At 27.6% G+C, this 19,337-nt stretch overlaps 1 protein-coding gene across 1 annotated transcript; it reads right to left on the minus strand.

Annotated features, from left to right (window-relative positions):
- Positions 1-7,336: 7,336 nt before the first annotated feature.
- On the minus strand, positions 7,337-8,887 carry LOC132946846 (uncharacterized). Its single transcript, XM_061016944.1, has 3 exons — positions 7,972-8,887; positions 7,611-7,733; positions 7,337-7,552 (listed from the first exon to the last, which is right to left on the minus strand). The coding sequence occupies exons 1-3, from the start codon at positions 8,005-8,007 to the stop codon at positions 7,352-7,354; spliced, it is 360 nt and encodes a 119-aa protein (XP_060872927.1). The 5' UTR covers positions 8,008-8,887; the 3' UTR covers positions 7,337-7,351.
- Between the last annotated feature and the right edge of the window lie 10,450 nt (positions 8,888-19,337).

Consider the following 19,337-nt stretch of genomic DNA (forward strand, 5'->3'; position numbering starts at 1 on the left):
TAAATTATTATTGAAAATATAATAGAATAAATATTTACTTCAATTAATCCAGAACCACTACGTGGACCTAGATTATTGAGCCGCCATGTCTCATACCAGTTTTGTACACATCTATATGTTGGATTCAGTGAACCATTGGCATAATCCTGTTACTTAAAACCATGTTTCAAGGACAATACATTTTCATGGTACTTAGATGATTCAATAATTCCCAAACCATTATTAAAATATTCAATAAATGTACTCTTCAGATTATTGTCAGCTGGTAAAAATCTTAATGTCTCGGCAGTCTATAGTGTATGTCCATGATTTGAATGTATTTTAATAGAAGCCAATAAACCTTCCTAATCATATAAATATATAGGTTCATACTAAAGATTATTATCTCCAAATATACTTTTTTCTTTTATATAAGCAAATATTTGTAATTATTATTATTATTTTTAACTATTTATTTATTTATTTCTCAGAAACAAGAATACCTATATTCCCTATAATACCTATTACCTATTTAATACCTACAATGTTAGTCCTACATTATATTTAGAATATTAAATGATTGATTCGTAAAAAAGTTTAAAACTCCTTAATTTCAAAAAGTACCTATTTACCTATTTAAGTATTTTACAAGTTTGTCAATTCTTCCTATAAATTATCCTACTTGTCCACCCTGCCACAAAGATATGTGCAGATTGTTAATACAAAAATAACAATAATTTATTTTACTACAACAATCCTAAATAATTATATTTATTTTAAATAATCTTGAGGTCTTACCTTAACATAAACATCTGTTTTTTTTGTCCATGGTGTACTAAGTTTTATACTACACAATATATAGGCTGAGCACATACCATTTTTTGAGTTTCCTTTCTTATTGTCTTCTTTAGAAACCTTTTTGAAACTACTATGATGACAAACATACTTTTTTCTATAATGAGTATTATTATTATTAAAAATTAAAATTATCATTTATTATTCTCTAAACTAGTTAAATAATAATAAGTTAAATATATTATTTAATTTTAAAGTAACATGTTACCATTAACCATAAATAAAGTAAGTAATTTAATAATGTTATGATTAGAGCAAGGACTTTCATGCATTCACACATTTTTCTAGTTAACTTTTTCGTATGTTGAGTAAGTACACAACACATTTCACAATGTTTGTGACCAAAGGCTCAAAATTTTTAGTGCATATTTTTGCATATTTTGAAATTTTTGGGTTTAAAGTACATATTTTTTGATGCAAAAGTGCATGTTTTTAAATGCATATTTAATGATTTTTTAGTGCATGAAAATCCTTGCTCTAACTTATGATAGATCAACATTCAACAGAGGGTTAAAGTGTAAAAATTTAAAGATCCCCCCTTTAGGTCAATAAATTAAAAAAAATTACAAGTGTTACAGTCGTTCCAGACCATTATTATTTAAATCATAAAAATACCTATTTTTGTTTTTATTTAACGAGATATTATTTGAAAAGGAAAAGAGTTTTTACAATATTTTGCCATTTGCAAAATACCTTATTGTTAAAAATAAAAAGATACAACTGACTGAAAGGATGGAAACTAGAGGTAATAACATATTGGAAATCTTGGCTCTATCATTATCAATACTGATACAATTATAATTTTCTTTCCAAAAATATTATGTCAAATCAGTACCTATTTATATTTCATAATTAATTTTATATAATAATAAACCAAATACATAAAATATTACAACTTCAAACAATGCAAGTATCACATCTTTAGTATATAGCCGATAAACTATAATCATATATTAATAGGTACCCAACTATTAGAGGTACCTCAATTTCTTTATACAACCATACATTATAAATTATAATATAATATAAAATATTGTTCCATGATATAATAATATATTTTTAATTGTTTTCATTATATAAAAATATGTAAGCATATTATAATATTATTTTTCTTTATTGTAATACACCTAACTGAATTTATATATAATTGAACCATTGCAATTAAAACTACATGGGATGCAAATCTGTAACTTTATATAAAAGGCAGAGAACTCTGTTTAACAACAATAAACAAATTATTGGAGCTTCAATATAATACATTCATATAGGTAGGTACATATAATTATGTAATTTCAACTTTTTTTTAACAAAAAAATCCAATATTTAGATTAGTTATAGGTAATTAACAAAATTGATGTCGTTCTTGCTATGACTATTGTCTATTAGTAATAGGCTAATAGCCAATAGCCAATAGGTAGATATACACAGGTACACTTACGAACACAAAATTTTGGTTCCTGCTGGAATGGAGCTTCTTGCTATCCTATGAGTATTTGTTAAAGAACCATATTCATTCACCCACTGCTTAATATTATCATCTACAGAGTTTAAATTACTTCGAATTTCTATAAAATTTAATTTTTCCTCTTTTATTTTATTGGTAAATGATTTAGGATACATTTTTATCTTAGCACTATACTCAGTATACTCTATACTATAGAATCTATAATTTTAAAGTTGTAGGTGATGTCTATTTTTCTATTTTGTATTTTATTTATTGATATGATAATATTTTAATCAAGGTGGATATATAGAGGTGTAAACACTCTGATTGATTATAAATTGATTGAAAAATGTACACCATTTGTGATTGCCACCGGGAGCGCTGACTACCCGATGAAGGCTCATAATGTTCGTACTTCTATACGAAAATACGATTTACAATGCTGAATGCTTGCAAGTTGTAATGCCATAAAAAATAAAAATATAAGATATCAATTTAATTTAAATAATGAATAACTTAGATGGATTTTTATTAAATAATTTTGAAACATAAATCTATCTTCAATTATACAATTATTGATAATTATCCACATTTTTTTTGGGAATATTGATTTGTGGAGTAGTTGTAGACATGTTGCCTACCTATTTGTGTTATAATTAAAAATTTAAATTTATGAATTTATTGTAATGATTGTCATATTGAAATATATTGATTAAAGTACCTACCTAATTGTAAATTTGTTATTTCCTTAATTTGGTACCACTACTTGTCATAATATGTTTATTTTTGTAAAAACATATTGTAGTTATTCTAATAATGGAATTATTGAAAATACCATCTCACTACTCAATGTCTCTATGGAAATTATTTATGTGTATAATAATAGTACCTATTTACATCATATTATTATCCTAGTGTACCTCTTTTGGCTTTTGCATTCTTTTAAGTATCTACACAACCTACTTTTTTTGTACAAAAGGTGGTATGAAACTTATTTTTGTAACTTATCGAGTATTGTAGTATGCCTCTTAAGTGTTTTGTACCTGGGTGTAACTCTGGGTTACCCAAACAAAATAAAATATACAAACAGCAGGGAGTAAAACTGCCTTCAGTATTCCATCCTCCTGAGATAGATATTTCTTATACTAATTAATAATTAATATATATTTATATTATTATGTATATGTATATTCAATGAAAAGTTCATATTAGGGTAAATAATTCATTACTTTTTAGAACATGATTGATACATGGAATTTAAAAATTCCACGAGCAGATAGATTATTAACCAAAAAAGATGGAGTATGTGAACTCCATTTTGCTCCTGAAGATATTATTTCATATAGGATATTTGAGGATGCAGCAGGAAATGAAATAAAACATCAGCTCAAGAGAGTTAGTTTAAATGCTAACGCTATACCATGTATTTTCCTTAATTTACCATCTTATTTCAATAAAAATATTAAAAAACGAAAACCTCCAATGGAAAGGTCAATAGTACCAAACAATCGCAAAAAGAATAAACCCAGTGATTTAAATGTAAGGTATAATAATATTATGAAACAATAACACATTCCTTCATTAATTTAAATAATATTTATTAAATGTCTATACAGCCTGTAAATGAAATAAAAAATACGATAAAAAGATTAAAAAAAATATCAAAATTAATATAAATATAAAATAGTAAAATACTACTTAACTACTGGTACATGTTTTCCAATCTGGATATTAAAATATATGAATTAAAAGTACCATATACACACATTGTACATATTAAATTAAGTTACACTATTTAAAATTTAAAATATTGATTATTAGATCATGAAGTCCACAATCCTCGTAATTACTAAATATACTAATTAGTAATTAGATTAATTAGAATAAAATGCTAAATTGCATAATGTGCCATACAAAATTGAATGTGTTTGAGCCTTCATCGGGTAGTCAGCGCTCCTGGTGGCAGTTACAAGTGGTGTACTTTTTTCGGCCCACTATCATAATGTAAAAGATGGGAAGTGTTTACACCTCTATATATCCACCTTGATTTTAATTAATTGATTGATTGATATAATATGATATGATTATATTTTAATGAGATAAAGATAAAAACGGCGGGTGATTTAAATCCAGCCAATCAGGAGAGCCCGGTTGTGAAACAATGTATGGTATGGTAATATGCTACGCGGGGTCGGCTTTTTAAAAGTCGCGCCTACTGTAAGTTATTCGCTGATAGCGAGTGGATCGACAATAAACGGTCGGTGATAAGGCCTATCGCTTTGGCGGTATTCTGTCAAAGGCTGGAATGGTTTGAAAACCATGTTTTCGTGTGTCTCAATAAATTTGAGTAATGGTCCTATGACATTATTATGACCATATGAAAAATTTTTGCAAAAATGAAAAAAATAACGATGGTCAAAAGTGTAAGGTTTAATGCCGTGTTCCAATGAATAATAAAAATATAAAATATCGATATAATATGTCAATTCAATAAATTAATTAATCAGCCGTGCGATATCGTCACCCGCGTGGGTTACCTGCCTTGACTCTTGTTATTGTCGCCGTTCTAAGACAATGGTCTGCGCCGACGTCCGACTATAACCGTTATTAAACATCCGACAGCCGTGATCAACTAACGGAAAACACGTGAGTATATAATGTATTATTGTATTATTTATTTAATTTGTTGCTTTTTAAAACGTTCACCGCAGATCAGTAGTATATATTTGTATGTTCACAGCCAGCTTTTCCACGGTAAAAATTTTTTTTCAAGGGGGAATGTCCCCCTTGGAGCACTCAGATTTACCGTGTAACACATTTCACACTGATTGTTAGTAAATTTTACCTCGAAAAAATGTGCTGTATTTCATTTTTACTCATGTTGGTTACACTGATTTTTTTAATAATGATAAAAACATTATTTATTATTTACAATAATTTTAAGCTGATTGCTGATTATTTTTTTCATATTCAGTTACTAATGATCCATCGTTCACTCAAGTCGTGTCTCATTTTTCTTTATTTTCTCAAAGTTTTATTAAATTGTATAAGTTATTTAATTTCTTCAAAAATGAATTTTCAAAAATGCGCAAACGATGTCCAGTCATTGGTCGATCAAATACGATTCAATTCAACGCCAGCGTATCCAGAATTCTCTGCATTTGTATCTAGGTTACGATCTTTTAAAAGTTTTCCTCCAAATACCGGTCAGAATAAGTACAAGCTCTCAGAATGCGGATTTTACTATATCAATCTCGATGACGCAGTTCAATGTCATTGGTGTGGAGTAATTCTACATAGTTTTGAAATCGATGATAATTGTTTTATAGAACATACCCGATTCTCACCAAAATGTTTATATGTATTATTAATGAAAGGTAATCAGTTTGTTCAAAAAGTCTTAAGTAAATATTGTAAAACCGAAGTTATTTGTAATTGTGAAACCGGTTCGTACGACACCATTTGTTAAATCATGTTTTTTTTATATAATATACTGTTTATAATATTTGCTGTATTGAATAAAAAAAAAAAAAATAAAAAAAAATTGAATGTTTTATCTTAAATGTTTTATTATTCGATTTAATATCTTGTGGACGTATAGCCTAGCGGGTTAGTGCGTATATAATAATTTAAAATGTTTTTCAGGTATCAGGTTAGTAAGTATATGTAAATTCCCTCTCTAGTATGCACTAATTCGCTAACTGTACGTTCACATTTTTTGCATTTTTTTTTTATCCGAGTTTTTAGTATATAATATGACTGCAAAGGAAAAAACTAACAGTCCAATGTATAACTCCTAACAGTTATATCCTACTTTTTATTGTGTACTTTTTTAGCAAAAAAAAACTTCATTATGAGTCCACCAATAATTGTCTGTAAGTCTACATTCGACATCCGAGCTTTTAACAAGAAAAGTATTACAGTTGGATTACTAATTAATAAGCAGATTTCAATTATTTTATTATTAGAATGTAAACTTTCAAAGAAAATTATTACATTAAGTTTAGAAGAATGGTTCACACTGATGTCTGAATCTAATTACAATTCAATTATTAATAACCTAAATACCAGGGTGAGGCGTGTAAAGATTACCGATTCCTTTTCATATTCAATTAATGTTAAACAGAGTTCAATTACCCTACATCTAAACGAGGAATATATTACCTTGACACACGTAGATTTGTACCGGCTTCGTCAATTACAGAATTTGATTGATTTGTATGTGGTAGACAAGCAAAAACGTTTAGCAAATTATCAAATTACTTTCAACACTGCATATGACCTAATTAAAAATGATGTCCGTGGTCTGCCATCCACTTGTCAAAGGAACGAATTTACCAACCAATATATTCAAAACTATGATTTTAATTATTATAATCATTTACAGAACGATGACACATCGTTTTTATATGAAATATTACAATTTCATTTTAACACATTGTCCGATATGATTTTACAAGATCTAATAATATAAAATATATAAATATGTTTAATAATTATTTATTTAAAAAATAAAAACTTTTTTATTCAATAATAAACTTGCTTTTTTTTCTTAAATTACATGTTACCTTTAATCATAAAGAATAGTTTTAATGCGTTTTAGTTTCAAATTTTATGTTTTCAGTAAATAAGTAGATTAAATTTTGATAGTACAGAATTGATAGCAATGTTTCAATTAGAAATTTTTTTTCTCAGACATACTATATAGTTTATAGGTTTATGTTTTCCAAGACCTTTGAGTATTGAACAAATAAAAACATACATGCATAATAATATTTTGTTTTATTAAATGAAACTCATTTTTCCGTATAATAATCAAACAACCGTCTTGCTTTTAATAGTTTGACGCTTTGGATCGGTTAGTAATTTATCAAATATAATTTGCATTGTCTCATTAAGACCAGTATGAAGTGTTTGATCTTTTGATTCGTCGGTCGTGTACAATCTAACAGTAGCTTCACTGAACTTCCATCTATTACAACAAATTATTTTATTTAAAAACAAAAGAAGTAAATAAAATCAGTAAAAAAAAAAACAGATTCAGCAATAGTTTTTAAATTTAAACCAATGTATTTACCTGTCCTTTACTGGTACATTCTCGATGTTAGTAACCTTATAATAACTTAGCACCCAAAGATCCTTTCCTTTTTCTTCAAAAGGCGTCTTTATTGTCACAACGCCATCTCCTTGTCTGAATGTTAGCGAATTAAATACTTCAACATCAAAATCTTCTGATCTCAAGCGTTCGCTGATATTATCTCTGTATGATGCATTCTATAAAAAAAAATAAATTATTTATGCTATCATTAGGAAAAAATATTATTTTTATTACCATTTTATTCTGCTTCTTTTTCATAGGTTTTTTAACACTTGTTTTTTCTGCAGAACGTTTTGATCCAGGTTTTGTTTTTGAAAAAGACGGTCTTATATCAATTGATTCGCTAAAATGTTCATTCTGTGAAACATAAAACATAGTATATTATTTTTTACTGTTTTTTTCCATTATATATTTTTTTCTATGTCCCAAGAATTATACCCAAAGCGTTGAGTAATGTTACGACGCACTTCCAATATACTATGTTATAATCAGTCATTTAATATTATTTTAAGAATTATAACCATAGCGTTGAGTGGTGTTACGACCGGCCTCCAATTTTCTATGGTTATAAGATATTTAATAAGTAGTTACTAACCTCTGAATCAGTTGAAGCAATTGTACGGTACGACATTTTATTTTGGTAGTATTTCTGTTGAACTGAGCTTCTTGTCCTGGGATGAAATCTTGAAGACTGGTGAATATTAGAGAATACCCTCTGTCTTTTATACACAGATTTTTACCACTACTTCAATAATTAAGTATACAAATGGTCATAGCCTTACATTATAGAAACCTGCTAAAACATGAACATACAGGTACAACAGCAAAATCACATTACATGACTTTAAATTGACGCTAACATAACCTATCCCAGCCAAATGTTTATGACATTCACCTTTTACCATGGTCAATACCCTCCTTGAATAAATTTCTACAATAACCTTACCTTAGATGGGTGCTGAAACATGTTCATATACAACAGCAAATTACATTACATGAATTTAAATTATTACAAACAGGATTTAAAATAAATTAGAATGTATACATTCATTCTCAAAAACCAATTACATTATATGAATTTTAATTGTTGCTAACATAACCTGTCCAGCCAAATGTTATCACATTTACTAAATGTCAATGCTTAGAATGTATACATTCATTCTCAAAAACCAATTATATTAAATGAATCTAAATTGCTGCTAATATAACCTGCTCAGTCAAATGTTTTCACATTTACTTAATGTCAATGCCATTATAATATTAAAACAGGATGTAAAATAAGTTGAAATGTTTAAATCCATCACAAAAAATTCTAATGAGAGAAGAGAGGGTTATTTTCGGGTATAAAACCCAGAATTTCTTAGCTTATCGTCATCAGTTCAAGCAACAGCAGTTCCAAGAGCAGCCAGCAGCAGAACAGTCTTCTTCGCCAAAACAACAGCCAGCCAGCAGTTTACCAAACATCTTCAATAGCCAGTCAAAAGATTGTCAAAACAACTCTAACAAATAGACCAGCCGTCATACTTAGAAAAAGTACCTCAATTTCTACAAGCTATGTAAGTACTTTTTTTTTTTATTGTTATTATTTAATTTAACATCATATTTCTTTTTTTTAAAAAATAAAATAGAATAATAACAATTTATTGTTGTAATGATAATACAGTTTTATAATATTACTATGGGTATTGAGTGTTTAGGCTTAAAGATTTTTTTTCATAGATTATTTAAAATAAAAACATTAAAATAGAAGTAGTTGAAAGACGGTTTCTCAACTCTCACTTTTAGTCACTACTATAATATAAGCTGTTTTCTTTTTTTTGTTAAGTTATGATCAAGTAACAATAATACGTTATAATTACACCATAGAGTAATAATACTAAAATGAATTACACCACGTCTACAGTATAGAAGATAACTGATGTACCATACTATCATAGATTTACATAGATAAGATAGAACATCGGGCTTATCATTCATCAATAATATTGATAATTATTACCTAACCTCAAAAATCTTTAATAGTCAATCTCTTTCATGATAATTACTATAGATACCGTTATCTAGTAGTTGTTGCACGATACCTTGTTTTTATCAATGTTAAAATACTATAGCTGATTATAAATATTTGTTATAGATAACGTGATTGTTGTATTACACGTGTAATATTATCTTACGTAAAATGTTTTAATATAAAAAATTTTTTTTATTATATTAAAATATTCAATAATGTTTAATGACTGTATAAAATATATCCTAAAACGTATATTATACACATATATAAATTTAAATTATTTTTTCTATAATGTTTTTTTTTATTGCTTTTACGTTAAGATTATTCGAAAGCTGCTGTCGCACGTTGATAGTAAACACGTAGTTGCTTTCGTGACAACGTAATGTTACCGTACGAACTCTACGATAGTTACAATCGCCCTATCTACTATTAACTAACATATAAATTATCACGTTTTTTTCTATTATCGTGTGACGTAGCTTCACTAGCAACTAAAATTTTATTTTTTATGATATAAATGCTATATTGTCTAATTTTTAAAGTTTTTTTATTTAGCTTTGAATAATATAATTAGTTATTATTATATATACGTATATACGTACATTCGTTGTTTTATAAATAATCGCTTTAATAATTAGATTTATATAATATTTTATATTTTATACTAATGTATTTAGTCAAAAATTACAGATAATGAATTTTTGGCATTCATATGATTTTTGTAATGAGCAAATTCAATATTATGGAGAACAAATTGTAACCTTAACGAAGATGATTGATGAAAATAAGATTAAAGAAAGATATGAATATAAAGATCTCAAAAAAAAAATTAAAAACCTGAAATTCATTATTTATTTAAGTAGAACAAACTCTAACCCAAATTTTTCTTATATAAAAGATTTAAACGCAAAATTAGTTTTATTAAGAGAAGAAAAAATGGATATATGTAAAAAATATAGTGATTTATATGTTACGAATTTTCGTAAGCGAGAACACTGTTTCGGTAAAAGGTTAGATTTTATTACAACAGCAGAATCTAAGCGCGAAAGATTTAGATCAGGTTAAAATTTTTTTTTAAAAATTTGTTATGAATAATTAGTAATAATATTATAAGTTTATATTTATGTATATAGGTATTCAATGTAATTTTCTTTTTTTGATTAATACATACAAATTTTTAATATAAAAGTTAAAAAACATAAAAAATAGAAATATGTTGGAAATAAATTATTGTCATTAATATGCATTATTTTTTTTTATCTGGCAGATAGTTTACAAATTCTATATAATTTTTCCAGATTTTTTTTTTAAAAAAAAAGAAAAAACATGGAAGCCAAATCGTTAATTCACGAGCAAATCATTCAAATATTGGAACAGCAAAAAGAAAATGATCATGCTCAAGATGTTGACGAAAAAATGTTCTATTCCAATATTAAAAATATTAAAATAAAAATTCAAAAAGCGGTGCTGAAAGAAACCAGAAAAAGACTTATTGAAGAAAAACAGAATTTAATAAACGAATTTAAACATTTAACATATATAAATTATTTATGCGAGAAAAATATTCAAAAAGGTCTAAATAATTTATATAGTAAATTAGATAATGTCGAATAATATTCTGTTTTTCAATAAATAATTAAAATATTATTTTTTTTTTTGTTATTATTTATTATTTTATCATATAATTATTATTGTGTATATAAGATCTGCTGGTATGATAAATGTTTTCAAATAAAACTAATTTAATAAAAATGTTAGGAAAAGTGGTTTAGATTTAAAAAACGTATCAATTAGTTAGTTTTTGAAATTCTATGTAATTTTCAGAATCATGAACCCAGAAATAAACGTAATTAAAAGCAGAATTCTAGCAGCAGAACAGCAGGTGCGTGACAATAAACGCTATTATATCGAGAAACGGAAAGCATTTCGAAAAGTATTTGTAAAAATTAATGATAGTATGAAGAAAAATTCATTTTTTAAAAATAAATTGATAAATGAACATAATAGATTCGAAAACTATTCAAGTGAATGTAAAGCAGATATTCAGTGTCGGTTAACAGAACTAAACAATCGGTTAAGAGAATTAGAATCTGAGTAATTTCTTATTATATTAACCAATTCTTTTTTTCTTTGTAATAATTTAGAATTAATACTTTTATTATATTTTGAAAACAATATTCTGAATTGCTTGCATAAGATTTAAAAAAAAGAAGTTGATGTTATAATAAATTTACAATATTATGATTGCTTTTACCTATGTTTTTTTTTATTTAATCTATTTTTTCAGTTTCATAATGAAAAGAAAAACGGTTACAAAACACGAGCGAATGTCATCTTCTGATGAAGGTTTATTTGAAATCGAGAGATTTAAGAAATGTTCAAAAACATTTTTGATTAAGAATACTTTAAATTTTATAGACTACACGCTTTTTTTTAACTATGTTAGAGATAAATTAATTTTAAAGTTAAAAGAATCATGTTTACAATCATCTATAAAATTTAATTTACATGTGGATAGCGTATACGAAAGAATACTCACTCAAGAAGTTCGGGACATAGCTTTCAAAACTTCTAATACACTTGCATGTAATTCATCCGATTTCAATAAATTACTAAATGGAATGTTCAATAAATTATTATCTGAACAAGACCAGTTTTTAGCGAAAGGATCTGGGTGGTCCCTTAAAATTATAGATGTATTACAATTGAGAATTAATACAGTGAATCCTCTCAGAGGAGGAACGTATCTAGATCTACCTGAATATATAAAAGATAAAAGAGCAATTATAAATGTAAAAAATAACGATGCTAAATGTTTTAAATATTCAATACTATCTAAGTTTGATAATCGATCGAATAAAACTTATTTGAATAAGAAATATTTTAAAATGTTAGAAACAAAAAGTGGTTTAGATTTTAAATGTATTGATTTTCCAACACCAATCAGTCAGATGAAAAAATTTGAATGTACAAACGATGTATCAATTAATATTTATAGTTTAAATGATAAAAAACATATTTTTCCTTTGTATATTTGTAATACTGAAAGAAAAAAACATTTCGATCTTTTTCTGTTCAATAATGATGAAACATCACATTACTGTTATATAAAAAATTTTTCAAGATTCGTTAGAAGTCAGAAAACTAAAAATTAATGACTTAATGACTCAGTTTAAAAGCGTTATCTAGCGGAACAAAATACAGCAGTATTATTATTTTCATTGATTTATTTACCACTAGATGACGCTTTTTGTTTTTATCGATTGTAGATATATATATAGTTTTCAAAACAGACTAATTAGGATCAGGAGATCATGTGAAATAATTAATTCGACTTAATAAAAAAACTGATATTTTATTTTATTAAAAAATAAATAAATAAATAAATAAATATTATACATAAAAAAAACATTATTTTAAAATATTTGATGATGTTATCCACGAATTTTGACTTGAATCAAAACCTAACCATTTAACAAACATTTTATTCCCAACTTTTTTTACAATACGTTCAATGAGAAAGGTGTTTGGAAAATCAGTTAATTTAATTTCCTGTTCATAAAAACCACCTAAAATTACACTGCCTGATTCATCCTTTAGTTGATAAGTAACTGGATTTGTCTGTAAAACTTTTGAAACTGTAAATATTTCCGTTGTCCAATTTGGTGTATATCCTTTAGTAAATATATGTTTATACTTAGATATTCGTACTTTATCGTTAACTTTAAATTTTGGTTTATACAATGTTTCAGAAATTATATATGTGTTAAATTTAATTCTGTTTGTATCCATTCGAGCTTCACTAGGTGTACATTTGATTGTTCTGTGTTTTGTGTTATTATAGTTATGTGTAATTTTTGATATTGTATTGTACCAATTCCATGTGCCTGTTGCAGTAAAATGTCTATATATATTATTTTTAAGAGTTCGAATCACACGTTCCGCGATTGAACATTTGATAACACTGTATGAACTGTAATGTTTAATTTTATTTTTTTTCATTAAATCTTGGAATTGGACATTGTAAAATTCTGTACCATTATCTGTCTGTAAAAATTTTGGTTTAGCTTTTTTCAATATATTAAACATTCCTTTTGTACATTCTTTACCTGATTTATTTTTCAGCGGTTCCACAAATACATATTTGCTATATGTGTCTATAACAATTAATATGAATTTAAAACCATAATTTTGTTTAGAATGAGATTGCATATCCATTAAATCAGCTTGCCAGAGGTCGTCAATAAACCGTGTTACCACACTACGTCTAGGAAATATTTTTCTCGCTGGTCGATGTAGCTCGTTAGCTATACTCTCTAAGGTTGTCATTATACTATAATATTTCTCTCACGCAGTTCTTCTAAAATAGATATAATTTCATTATTGACACCAGTATTACCAACACTTTGTGATGATGTCAGAAGATTTAATCTAGTTACTAGCTCATTCGGATCGTCATAATAAACTAATTGTGTTTGAGGTAATACATCTTTATATAAACCTCTGCCTGTCTTAGGATCAGGTGATGAAGTAAAATTAATAATATCTGTAGACATGTGATCTGCAGGTGAAAAACTGCTTGCTGATTGATTAAAATCAAATGGTTCAATTTCTTGTGTTATTTTTCTACGTTTAGCGTTAAATAACCCAAAAGGAGTAGAAGGTAAAGTATTGTTAAATGATTTTAAGCTAATTCGAGGAGTTGTATTCTCATTAATTTTAGCTATTTCTTCGTTAAACTGTTTTTCCTCCATTTTCATTCGATCATACAACGGTTTTACAACAGTCATCCATTTATGGTACCTCGAGGTTCTAGGTTTTCCATCTGCTTTTAAATGGAATCCAGAAGTTTTCAAAATATTGTAATAAGATTCTATATCTTCTATAGTTGTTTTTTTTGGTTCCTTCTCACATAATAAAGACCATAGTCCTGGTGTAAATTTATAATATTTATTAAGCAGCAATAATTTACCGTGACTAAAAGTTGCAGAGTGTTTTCCTATTTTATACGAATCACTATCTTTATCATAATGCAAACCATAGGATTTATCATAACGCGTTGATTTAGGACGGTTATTTAAAAAATTTTCAAATGGTGAATTTAATTCGTTACCATCATCATCTTCACTAGTACATGAGGTTTCTGATTTATTTTCTAGCTCAGTTGACTGTGTGTTCCATATTTCATTTTGTTTTGTATGTGTACTCAATGGTTCAATTATTGGCTTAAATGCTTCACGGAAATAGTTTTCAGAATCTATAACACCGCGTTTCATTTCCATTATTTTTCGTTTAATATTTTTTTTTGATGTTATTCAATTTTCCAACAAGACTTTTTCTTTGTTCATTGTAAATAATAAATGTAATATACCTGTATCGTGTGACTACCGATAACACTATGCAGATAATTACTTTGTGACGGTATATTTATATATGAGTATAAGCATATAAAATTATCTTATTTTAATGAACGTATGAAAACCACATCTATACCTTCCTTCATTAATTTCCCGAGTTTTATCGATGACCATAAACCCATAATCACTATGATTCCAACATAAATGAGAAATTTTGCGAAATTCTGAGAAATCCATATCTGTAGATGAATGATCGTTGAATATATGTCGTAAATTTGTATCATCTTGTTTCAGTATTATTAAGAAGTTTGCGTTATCTCTTACTAGCTGTTTGGTTATTTTAGAATATGTCTGTGCTAAATAAAATACAGAGCTAGCACCCGAATGTCTACCCATACTAAAGTATTCTCTAATTACGGACTGTGGACCACATATCACATCGTCAAAAATGATGATGGAATTTTTCTTGGTTAAGTTTGGTTTTATAACCTTATCAGCGCTTGTAAATATGAAAAAATCAGCACCCTTTATATCATCTATTATTTTTTTCAATAAAACATATTTTTCCTGATTAGAGGTTTTTGAGTATAAATAAATATTTTCAAATCTTAACCCGTTTGCATGTGTGATCAGATTATACATTATATTTGTTTTTCCTGAACCACTGGGGCCAACTAGTATAGCACGTATAGTATCGGGTAATAACGAACCATGTCTTGATGGTTTTTTTACTACCTGAACATCTACATTTATAACATCTAATTTTTCTTTCTGCTCAATCAAATTCATATTATTTTCATATAAATACTCTAGATTTTTTAAATTTATAGCCAGTTATAGATGGCGTGTTCAACTCGCAAGTGTAAGTCAGACAAGACTGGAAAAGGATTAGTAAACTCTCTTATAAATAGTCTCCCGTTCGAAGCCCATGTTTCAGGCTATCAGTATTGCGGCCCTGGTACAAAATTAAAAAAGAGACTAGATCGTGGTGATAAAGGAATAAACCCATTGGATGCTGCTTGTCGTGATCACGATATTGTGTATGCAACGAGTAAAAATTTAGACGATAGACATAAAGCTGATAAAGTGCTAGAAAATCGTGCTTGGGAGAGATTTAAAGCAAAAGATACACCTAGAAAAGAGAAATTAGTTGCGTACGCAGTAACAAACGCAATGAAAGCTAAAAGAAAAATAGGTATGGGTTGCAAACGGAAACGTGCTATAAAAACAAATTGTATACTAGCAGCGAAAAAAAAAAGAATCTCAAAGAAAAAGAATGGTGGTAAAAGGCTGATTTTAGCACCGAGGCAGTCAGGAGGTGTAATTCCCTTAATACCTATATTTGCAGGATTGTCGGCACTTGGTAGTTTGATGTCTGGAGGTGCTAGTGTGTATAATGCTGTTCAAAATTCAAAAAGAAAAAAAGGCAGTGGTTTGAAATCAAACAAAAATAGGTTAAGAAAAAAAAACTGATGATCACGCTACCTAACAGACCGCTTTCGTCTCAAGATATTATAAAATATGTCGGAAAGTTGAAAATCAATCATTTCCGTGGAGTCTTTTCACGTGATAACTTACCTAAAAAACCGCATACGATTGAATGTGGTGTATTAAACTTGGATATATCTTCAGGCGACGGAAGTCATTGGGTAGCGTTTTATAAAAATAAGGACAAAGTTGTTTATTTCGATAGCTTTGGTGATTTACCACCACCAATTGAATTACAACATTATTTTCATGAGTTTAAAATAGTATACAACTATTCTAACTATCAAGATTTCAATACATTTAACTGCGGTCATTTATGTCTTGAATTTTTACAATGTATGAATCTGTTACATTAAGTTTGACTGGAAATACAACTATATTATCAACGAATTATTTTCCGTCCCTAAATGTTTACGAGGATTCAGAAATAGCTTTGTTATCTTTGCAAACGTGCAATTCATTTCCAAATATTATAAATCCAACTAATAACCGGCTGAGAATAAAATCAATTCCTCCAGATAGAATAGCAAAAATTCAATTTTTTATACCAGTCGAATGCCGTGACATAGAAGATATTAACAAATATATGGTAGAAGAGTTATCTCAAGTTAATAAAGTCTACGGAACAAAGCTGACATTCAGTGTACGTATTGATCCTGTCGATTTTAGAACGTATATAAAATGTAATGGAATACTAAACTTTGAGCATCCGTATAGTATAGCACCTGTTTTTGGGTATAGAAAGAAAGTTTGTGGACCGTTTCATGAAGAACATCGATCGGATAAAGCTGCAAATTTAAACACAATTAATTCTATAAAAGTAATGTGTAATATAGCACATGGGTCATTCAACAACCAACTTCAAAGCCATTCGATATATGAGTTTTTCCCAAGTGGGAGAAGAGGAACAAAGGTTGTTCAATCTCCGGTAAACCTTATATATTACAGATTAAACAAAACAGATATTAATTCAATTACTGTTCAGTTAGTTGACCAAAACAATAATCCAATTGACAATTTTAACGAAACGTTAACAGTTGTTCTGCATATTAAACGTCACGGATCTCATCATTAAATTTATATCTTAGATTTTGTAATGTATGAGTCAGTTACTTTAAGTTTAACTGGGAATGCTACCATATTATCTGTAAATTATTTTCCACCTATAAACCTTTACGAGGACTCAGAAATAGCTTTGTTATGTTTACAGTCATTTAATTCGTTTCCAAATATTAATGATAATAATAATAAATTTTCTATACAAGTAGCTGAGAATGAAAACAATAATGATCCTATGATATGTTTTATTACATTGGAAGAGGGTTGTTATGAAATTGAAGATATTAAGCAACGAGTTAAGAAGCAAATAGATGACTATAATAGTAAAAACTTAACCAATTTAACATTCGACATTACAGTTGATCCTAACGATTTCAGATCAGTAGTATATATTTGTATGTTCACAGCCAGCTTTTCCACGGTAAAAATTTTTTTTCAAGGGGGAATGTCCCCCTTGGAGCACTCAGATTTACCGTGTAACACATTTCACACTGATTGTTAGTAAATTTTACCTCGAAAAAATGTGCTGTATTTCATTTTTACTCATGTTGGTTACACTGATTTTTTTAATAATGATAAAAACATTATTTATTATTTACAATAATTTTAAGCTGATTGCTGATTATTTTTTTCATATTCAGTTACTAATGATCCATCGTTCACTCAAGTCGTGTCTCATTTTTCTTTATTTTCTCAAAGTTTTATTAAATTGTATAAGTTATTTAATTTCTTCAAAAATGAATTTTCAAAAATGCGCAAACGATGTCCAGTCATTGGTCGATCAAATACGATTCAATTCAACGCCAGCGTATCCAGAATTCTCTGCATTTGTATCTAGGTTACGATCTTTTAAAAGTTTTCCTCCAAATACCGGTCAGAATAAGTACAAGCTCTCGGAATGCGGATTTTACTATATCAATCTCGATGACGCAGTTCAATGTCATTGGTGTGGAGTAATTCTACATAGTTTTGAAATCGATGATAATTGTTTTATAGAACATACCCGATTCTCACCAAAATGTTTATATGTATTATTAATGAAAGGTAATCAGTTTGTTCAAAAAGTCTTAAGTAAATATTGTAAAACCGAAGTTATTTGTAATTGTGAAACCGGTTCGTACGACACCATTTGTTAAATCATGTTTTTTTTATATAATATACTGTTTATAATATTTGCTCTATTGAATAAAAAAAAAAAATAAAAAAAAAATTGAATGTTTTATCTTAAATGTTTTATTATTCGATTTAATATCTTGTGGACGTATAGCCTAGCGGGTTAGTGCGTATATAATAATTTAAAATGTTTTTCAGGTATCAGGTTAGTAAGTATATGTAAATTCCCTCTCTAGTATGCACTAATTCGCTAACTGTACGTTCACATTTTTTGCATTTTTTTTTTATCTGAGTTTTTAGTATATAATATGACTGCAAAGGAAAAAACTAACAGTCCAATGTATAACTCCTAACAGTTATATCCTACTTTTTATTGTGTACTTTTTTAGCAAAAAAAAACTTCATTATGAGTCCACCAATAATTGTCTGTAAGTCTACATTCGACATCCGAGCTTTTAACAAGAAAAGTATTACAGTTGGATTACTAATTAATAAGCAGATTTCAATTATTTTATTATTAGAATGTAAACTTTCAAAGAAAATTATTACATTAAGTTTAGAAGAATGGTTCACACTGATGTCTGAATCTAATTACAATTCAATTATTAATAACCTAAATACCAGGGTGAGGCGTGTAAAGATTACCGATTCCTTTTCATATTCAATTAATGTTAAACAGAGTTCAATTACCCTACATCTAAACGAGGAATATATTACCTTGACACACGTAGATTTGTACCGGCTTCGTCAATTACAGAATTTGATTGATTTGTATGTGGTAGACAAGCAAAAACGTTTAGCAAATTATCAAATTACTTTCAACACTGCATATGACCTAATTAAAAATGATGTCCGTGGTCTGCCATCCACTTGTCAAAGGAACGAATTTACCAACCAATATATTCAAAACTATGATTTTAATTATTATAATCA

Source organism: Metopolophium dirhodum, chromosome 6 (genome assembly GCF_019925205.1).
Source record: "Metopolophium dirhodum isolate CAU chromosome 6, ASM1992520v1, whole genome shotgun sequence".
Lineage (NCBI taxonomy): Eukaryota > Metazoa > Arthropoda > Insecta > Hemiptera > Aphididae > Metopolophium > Metopolophium dirhodum.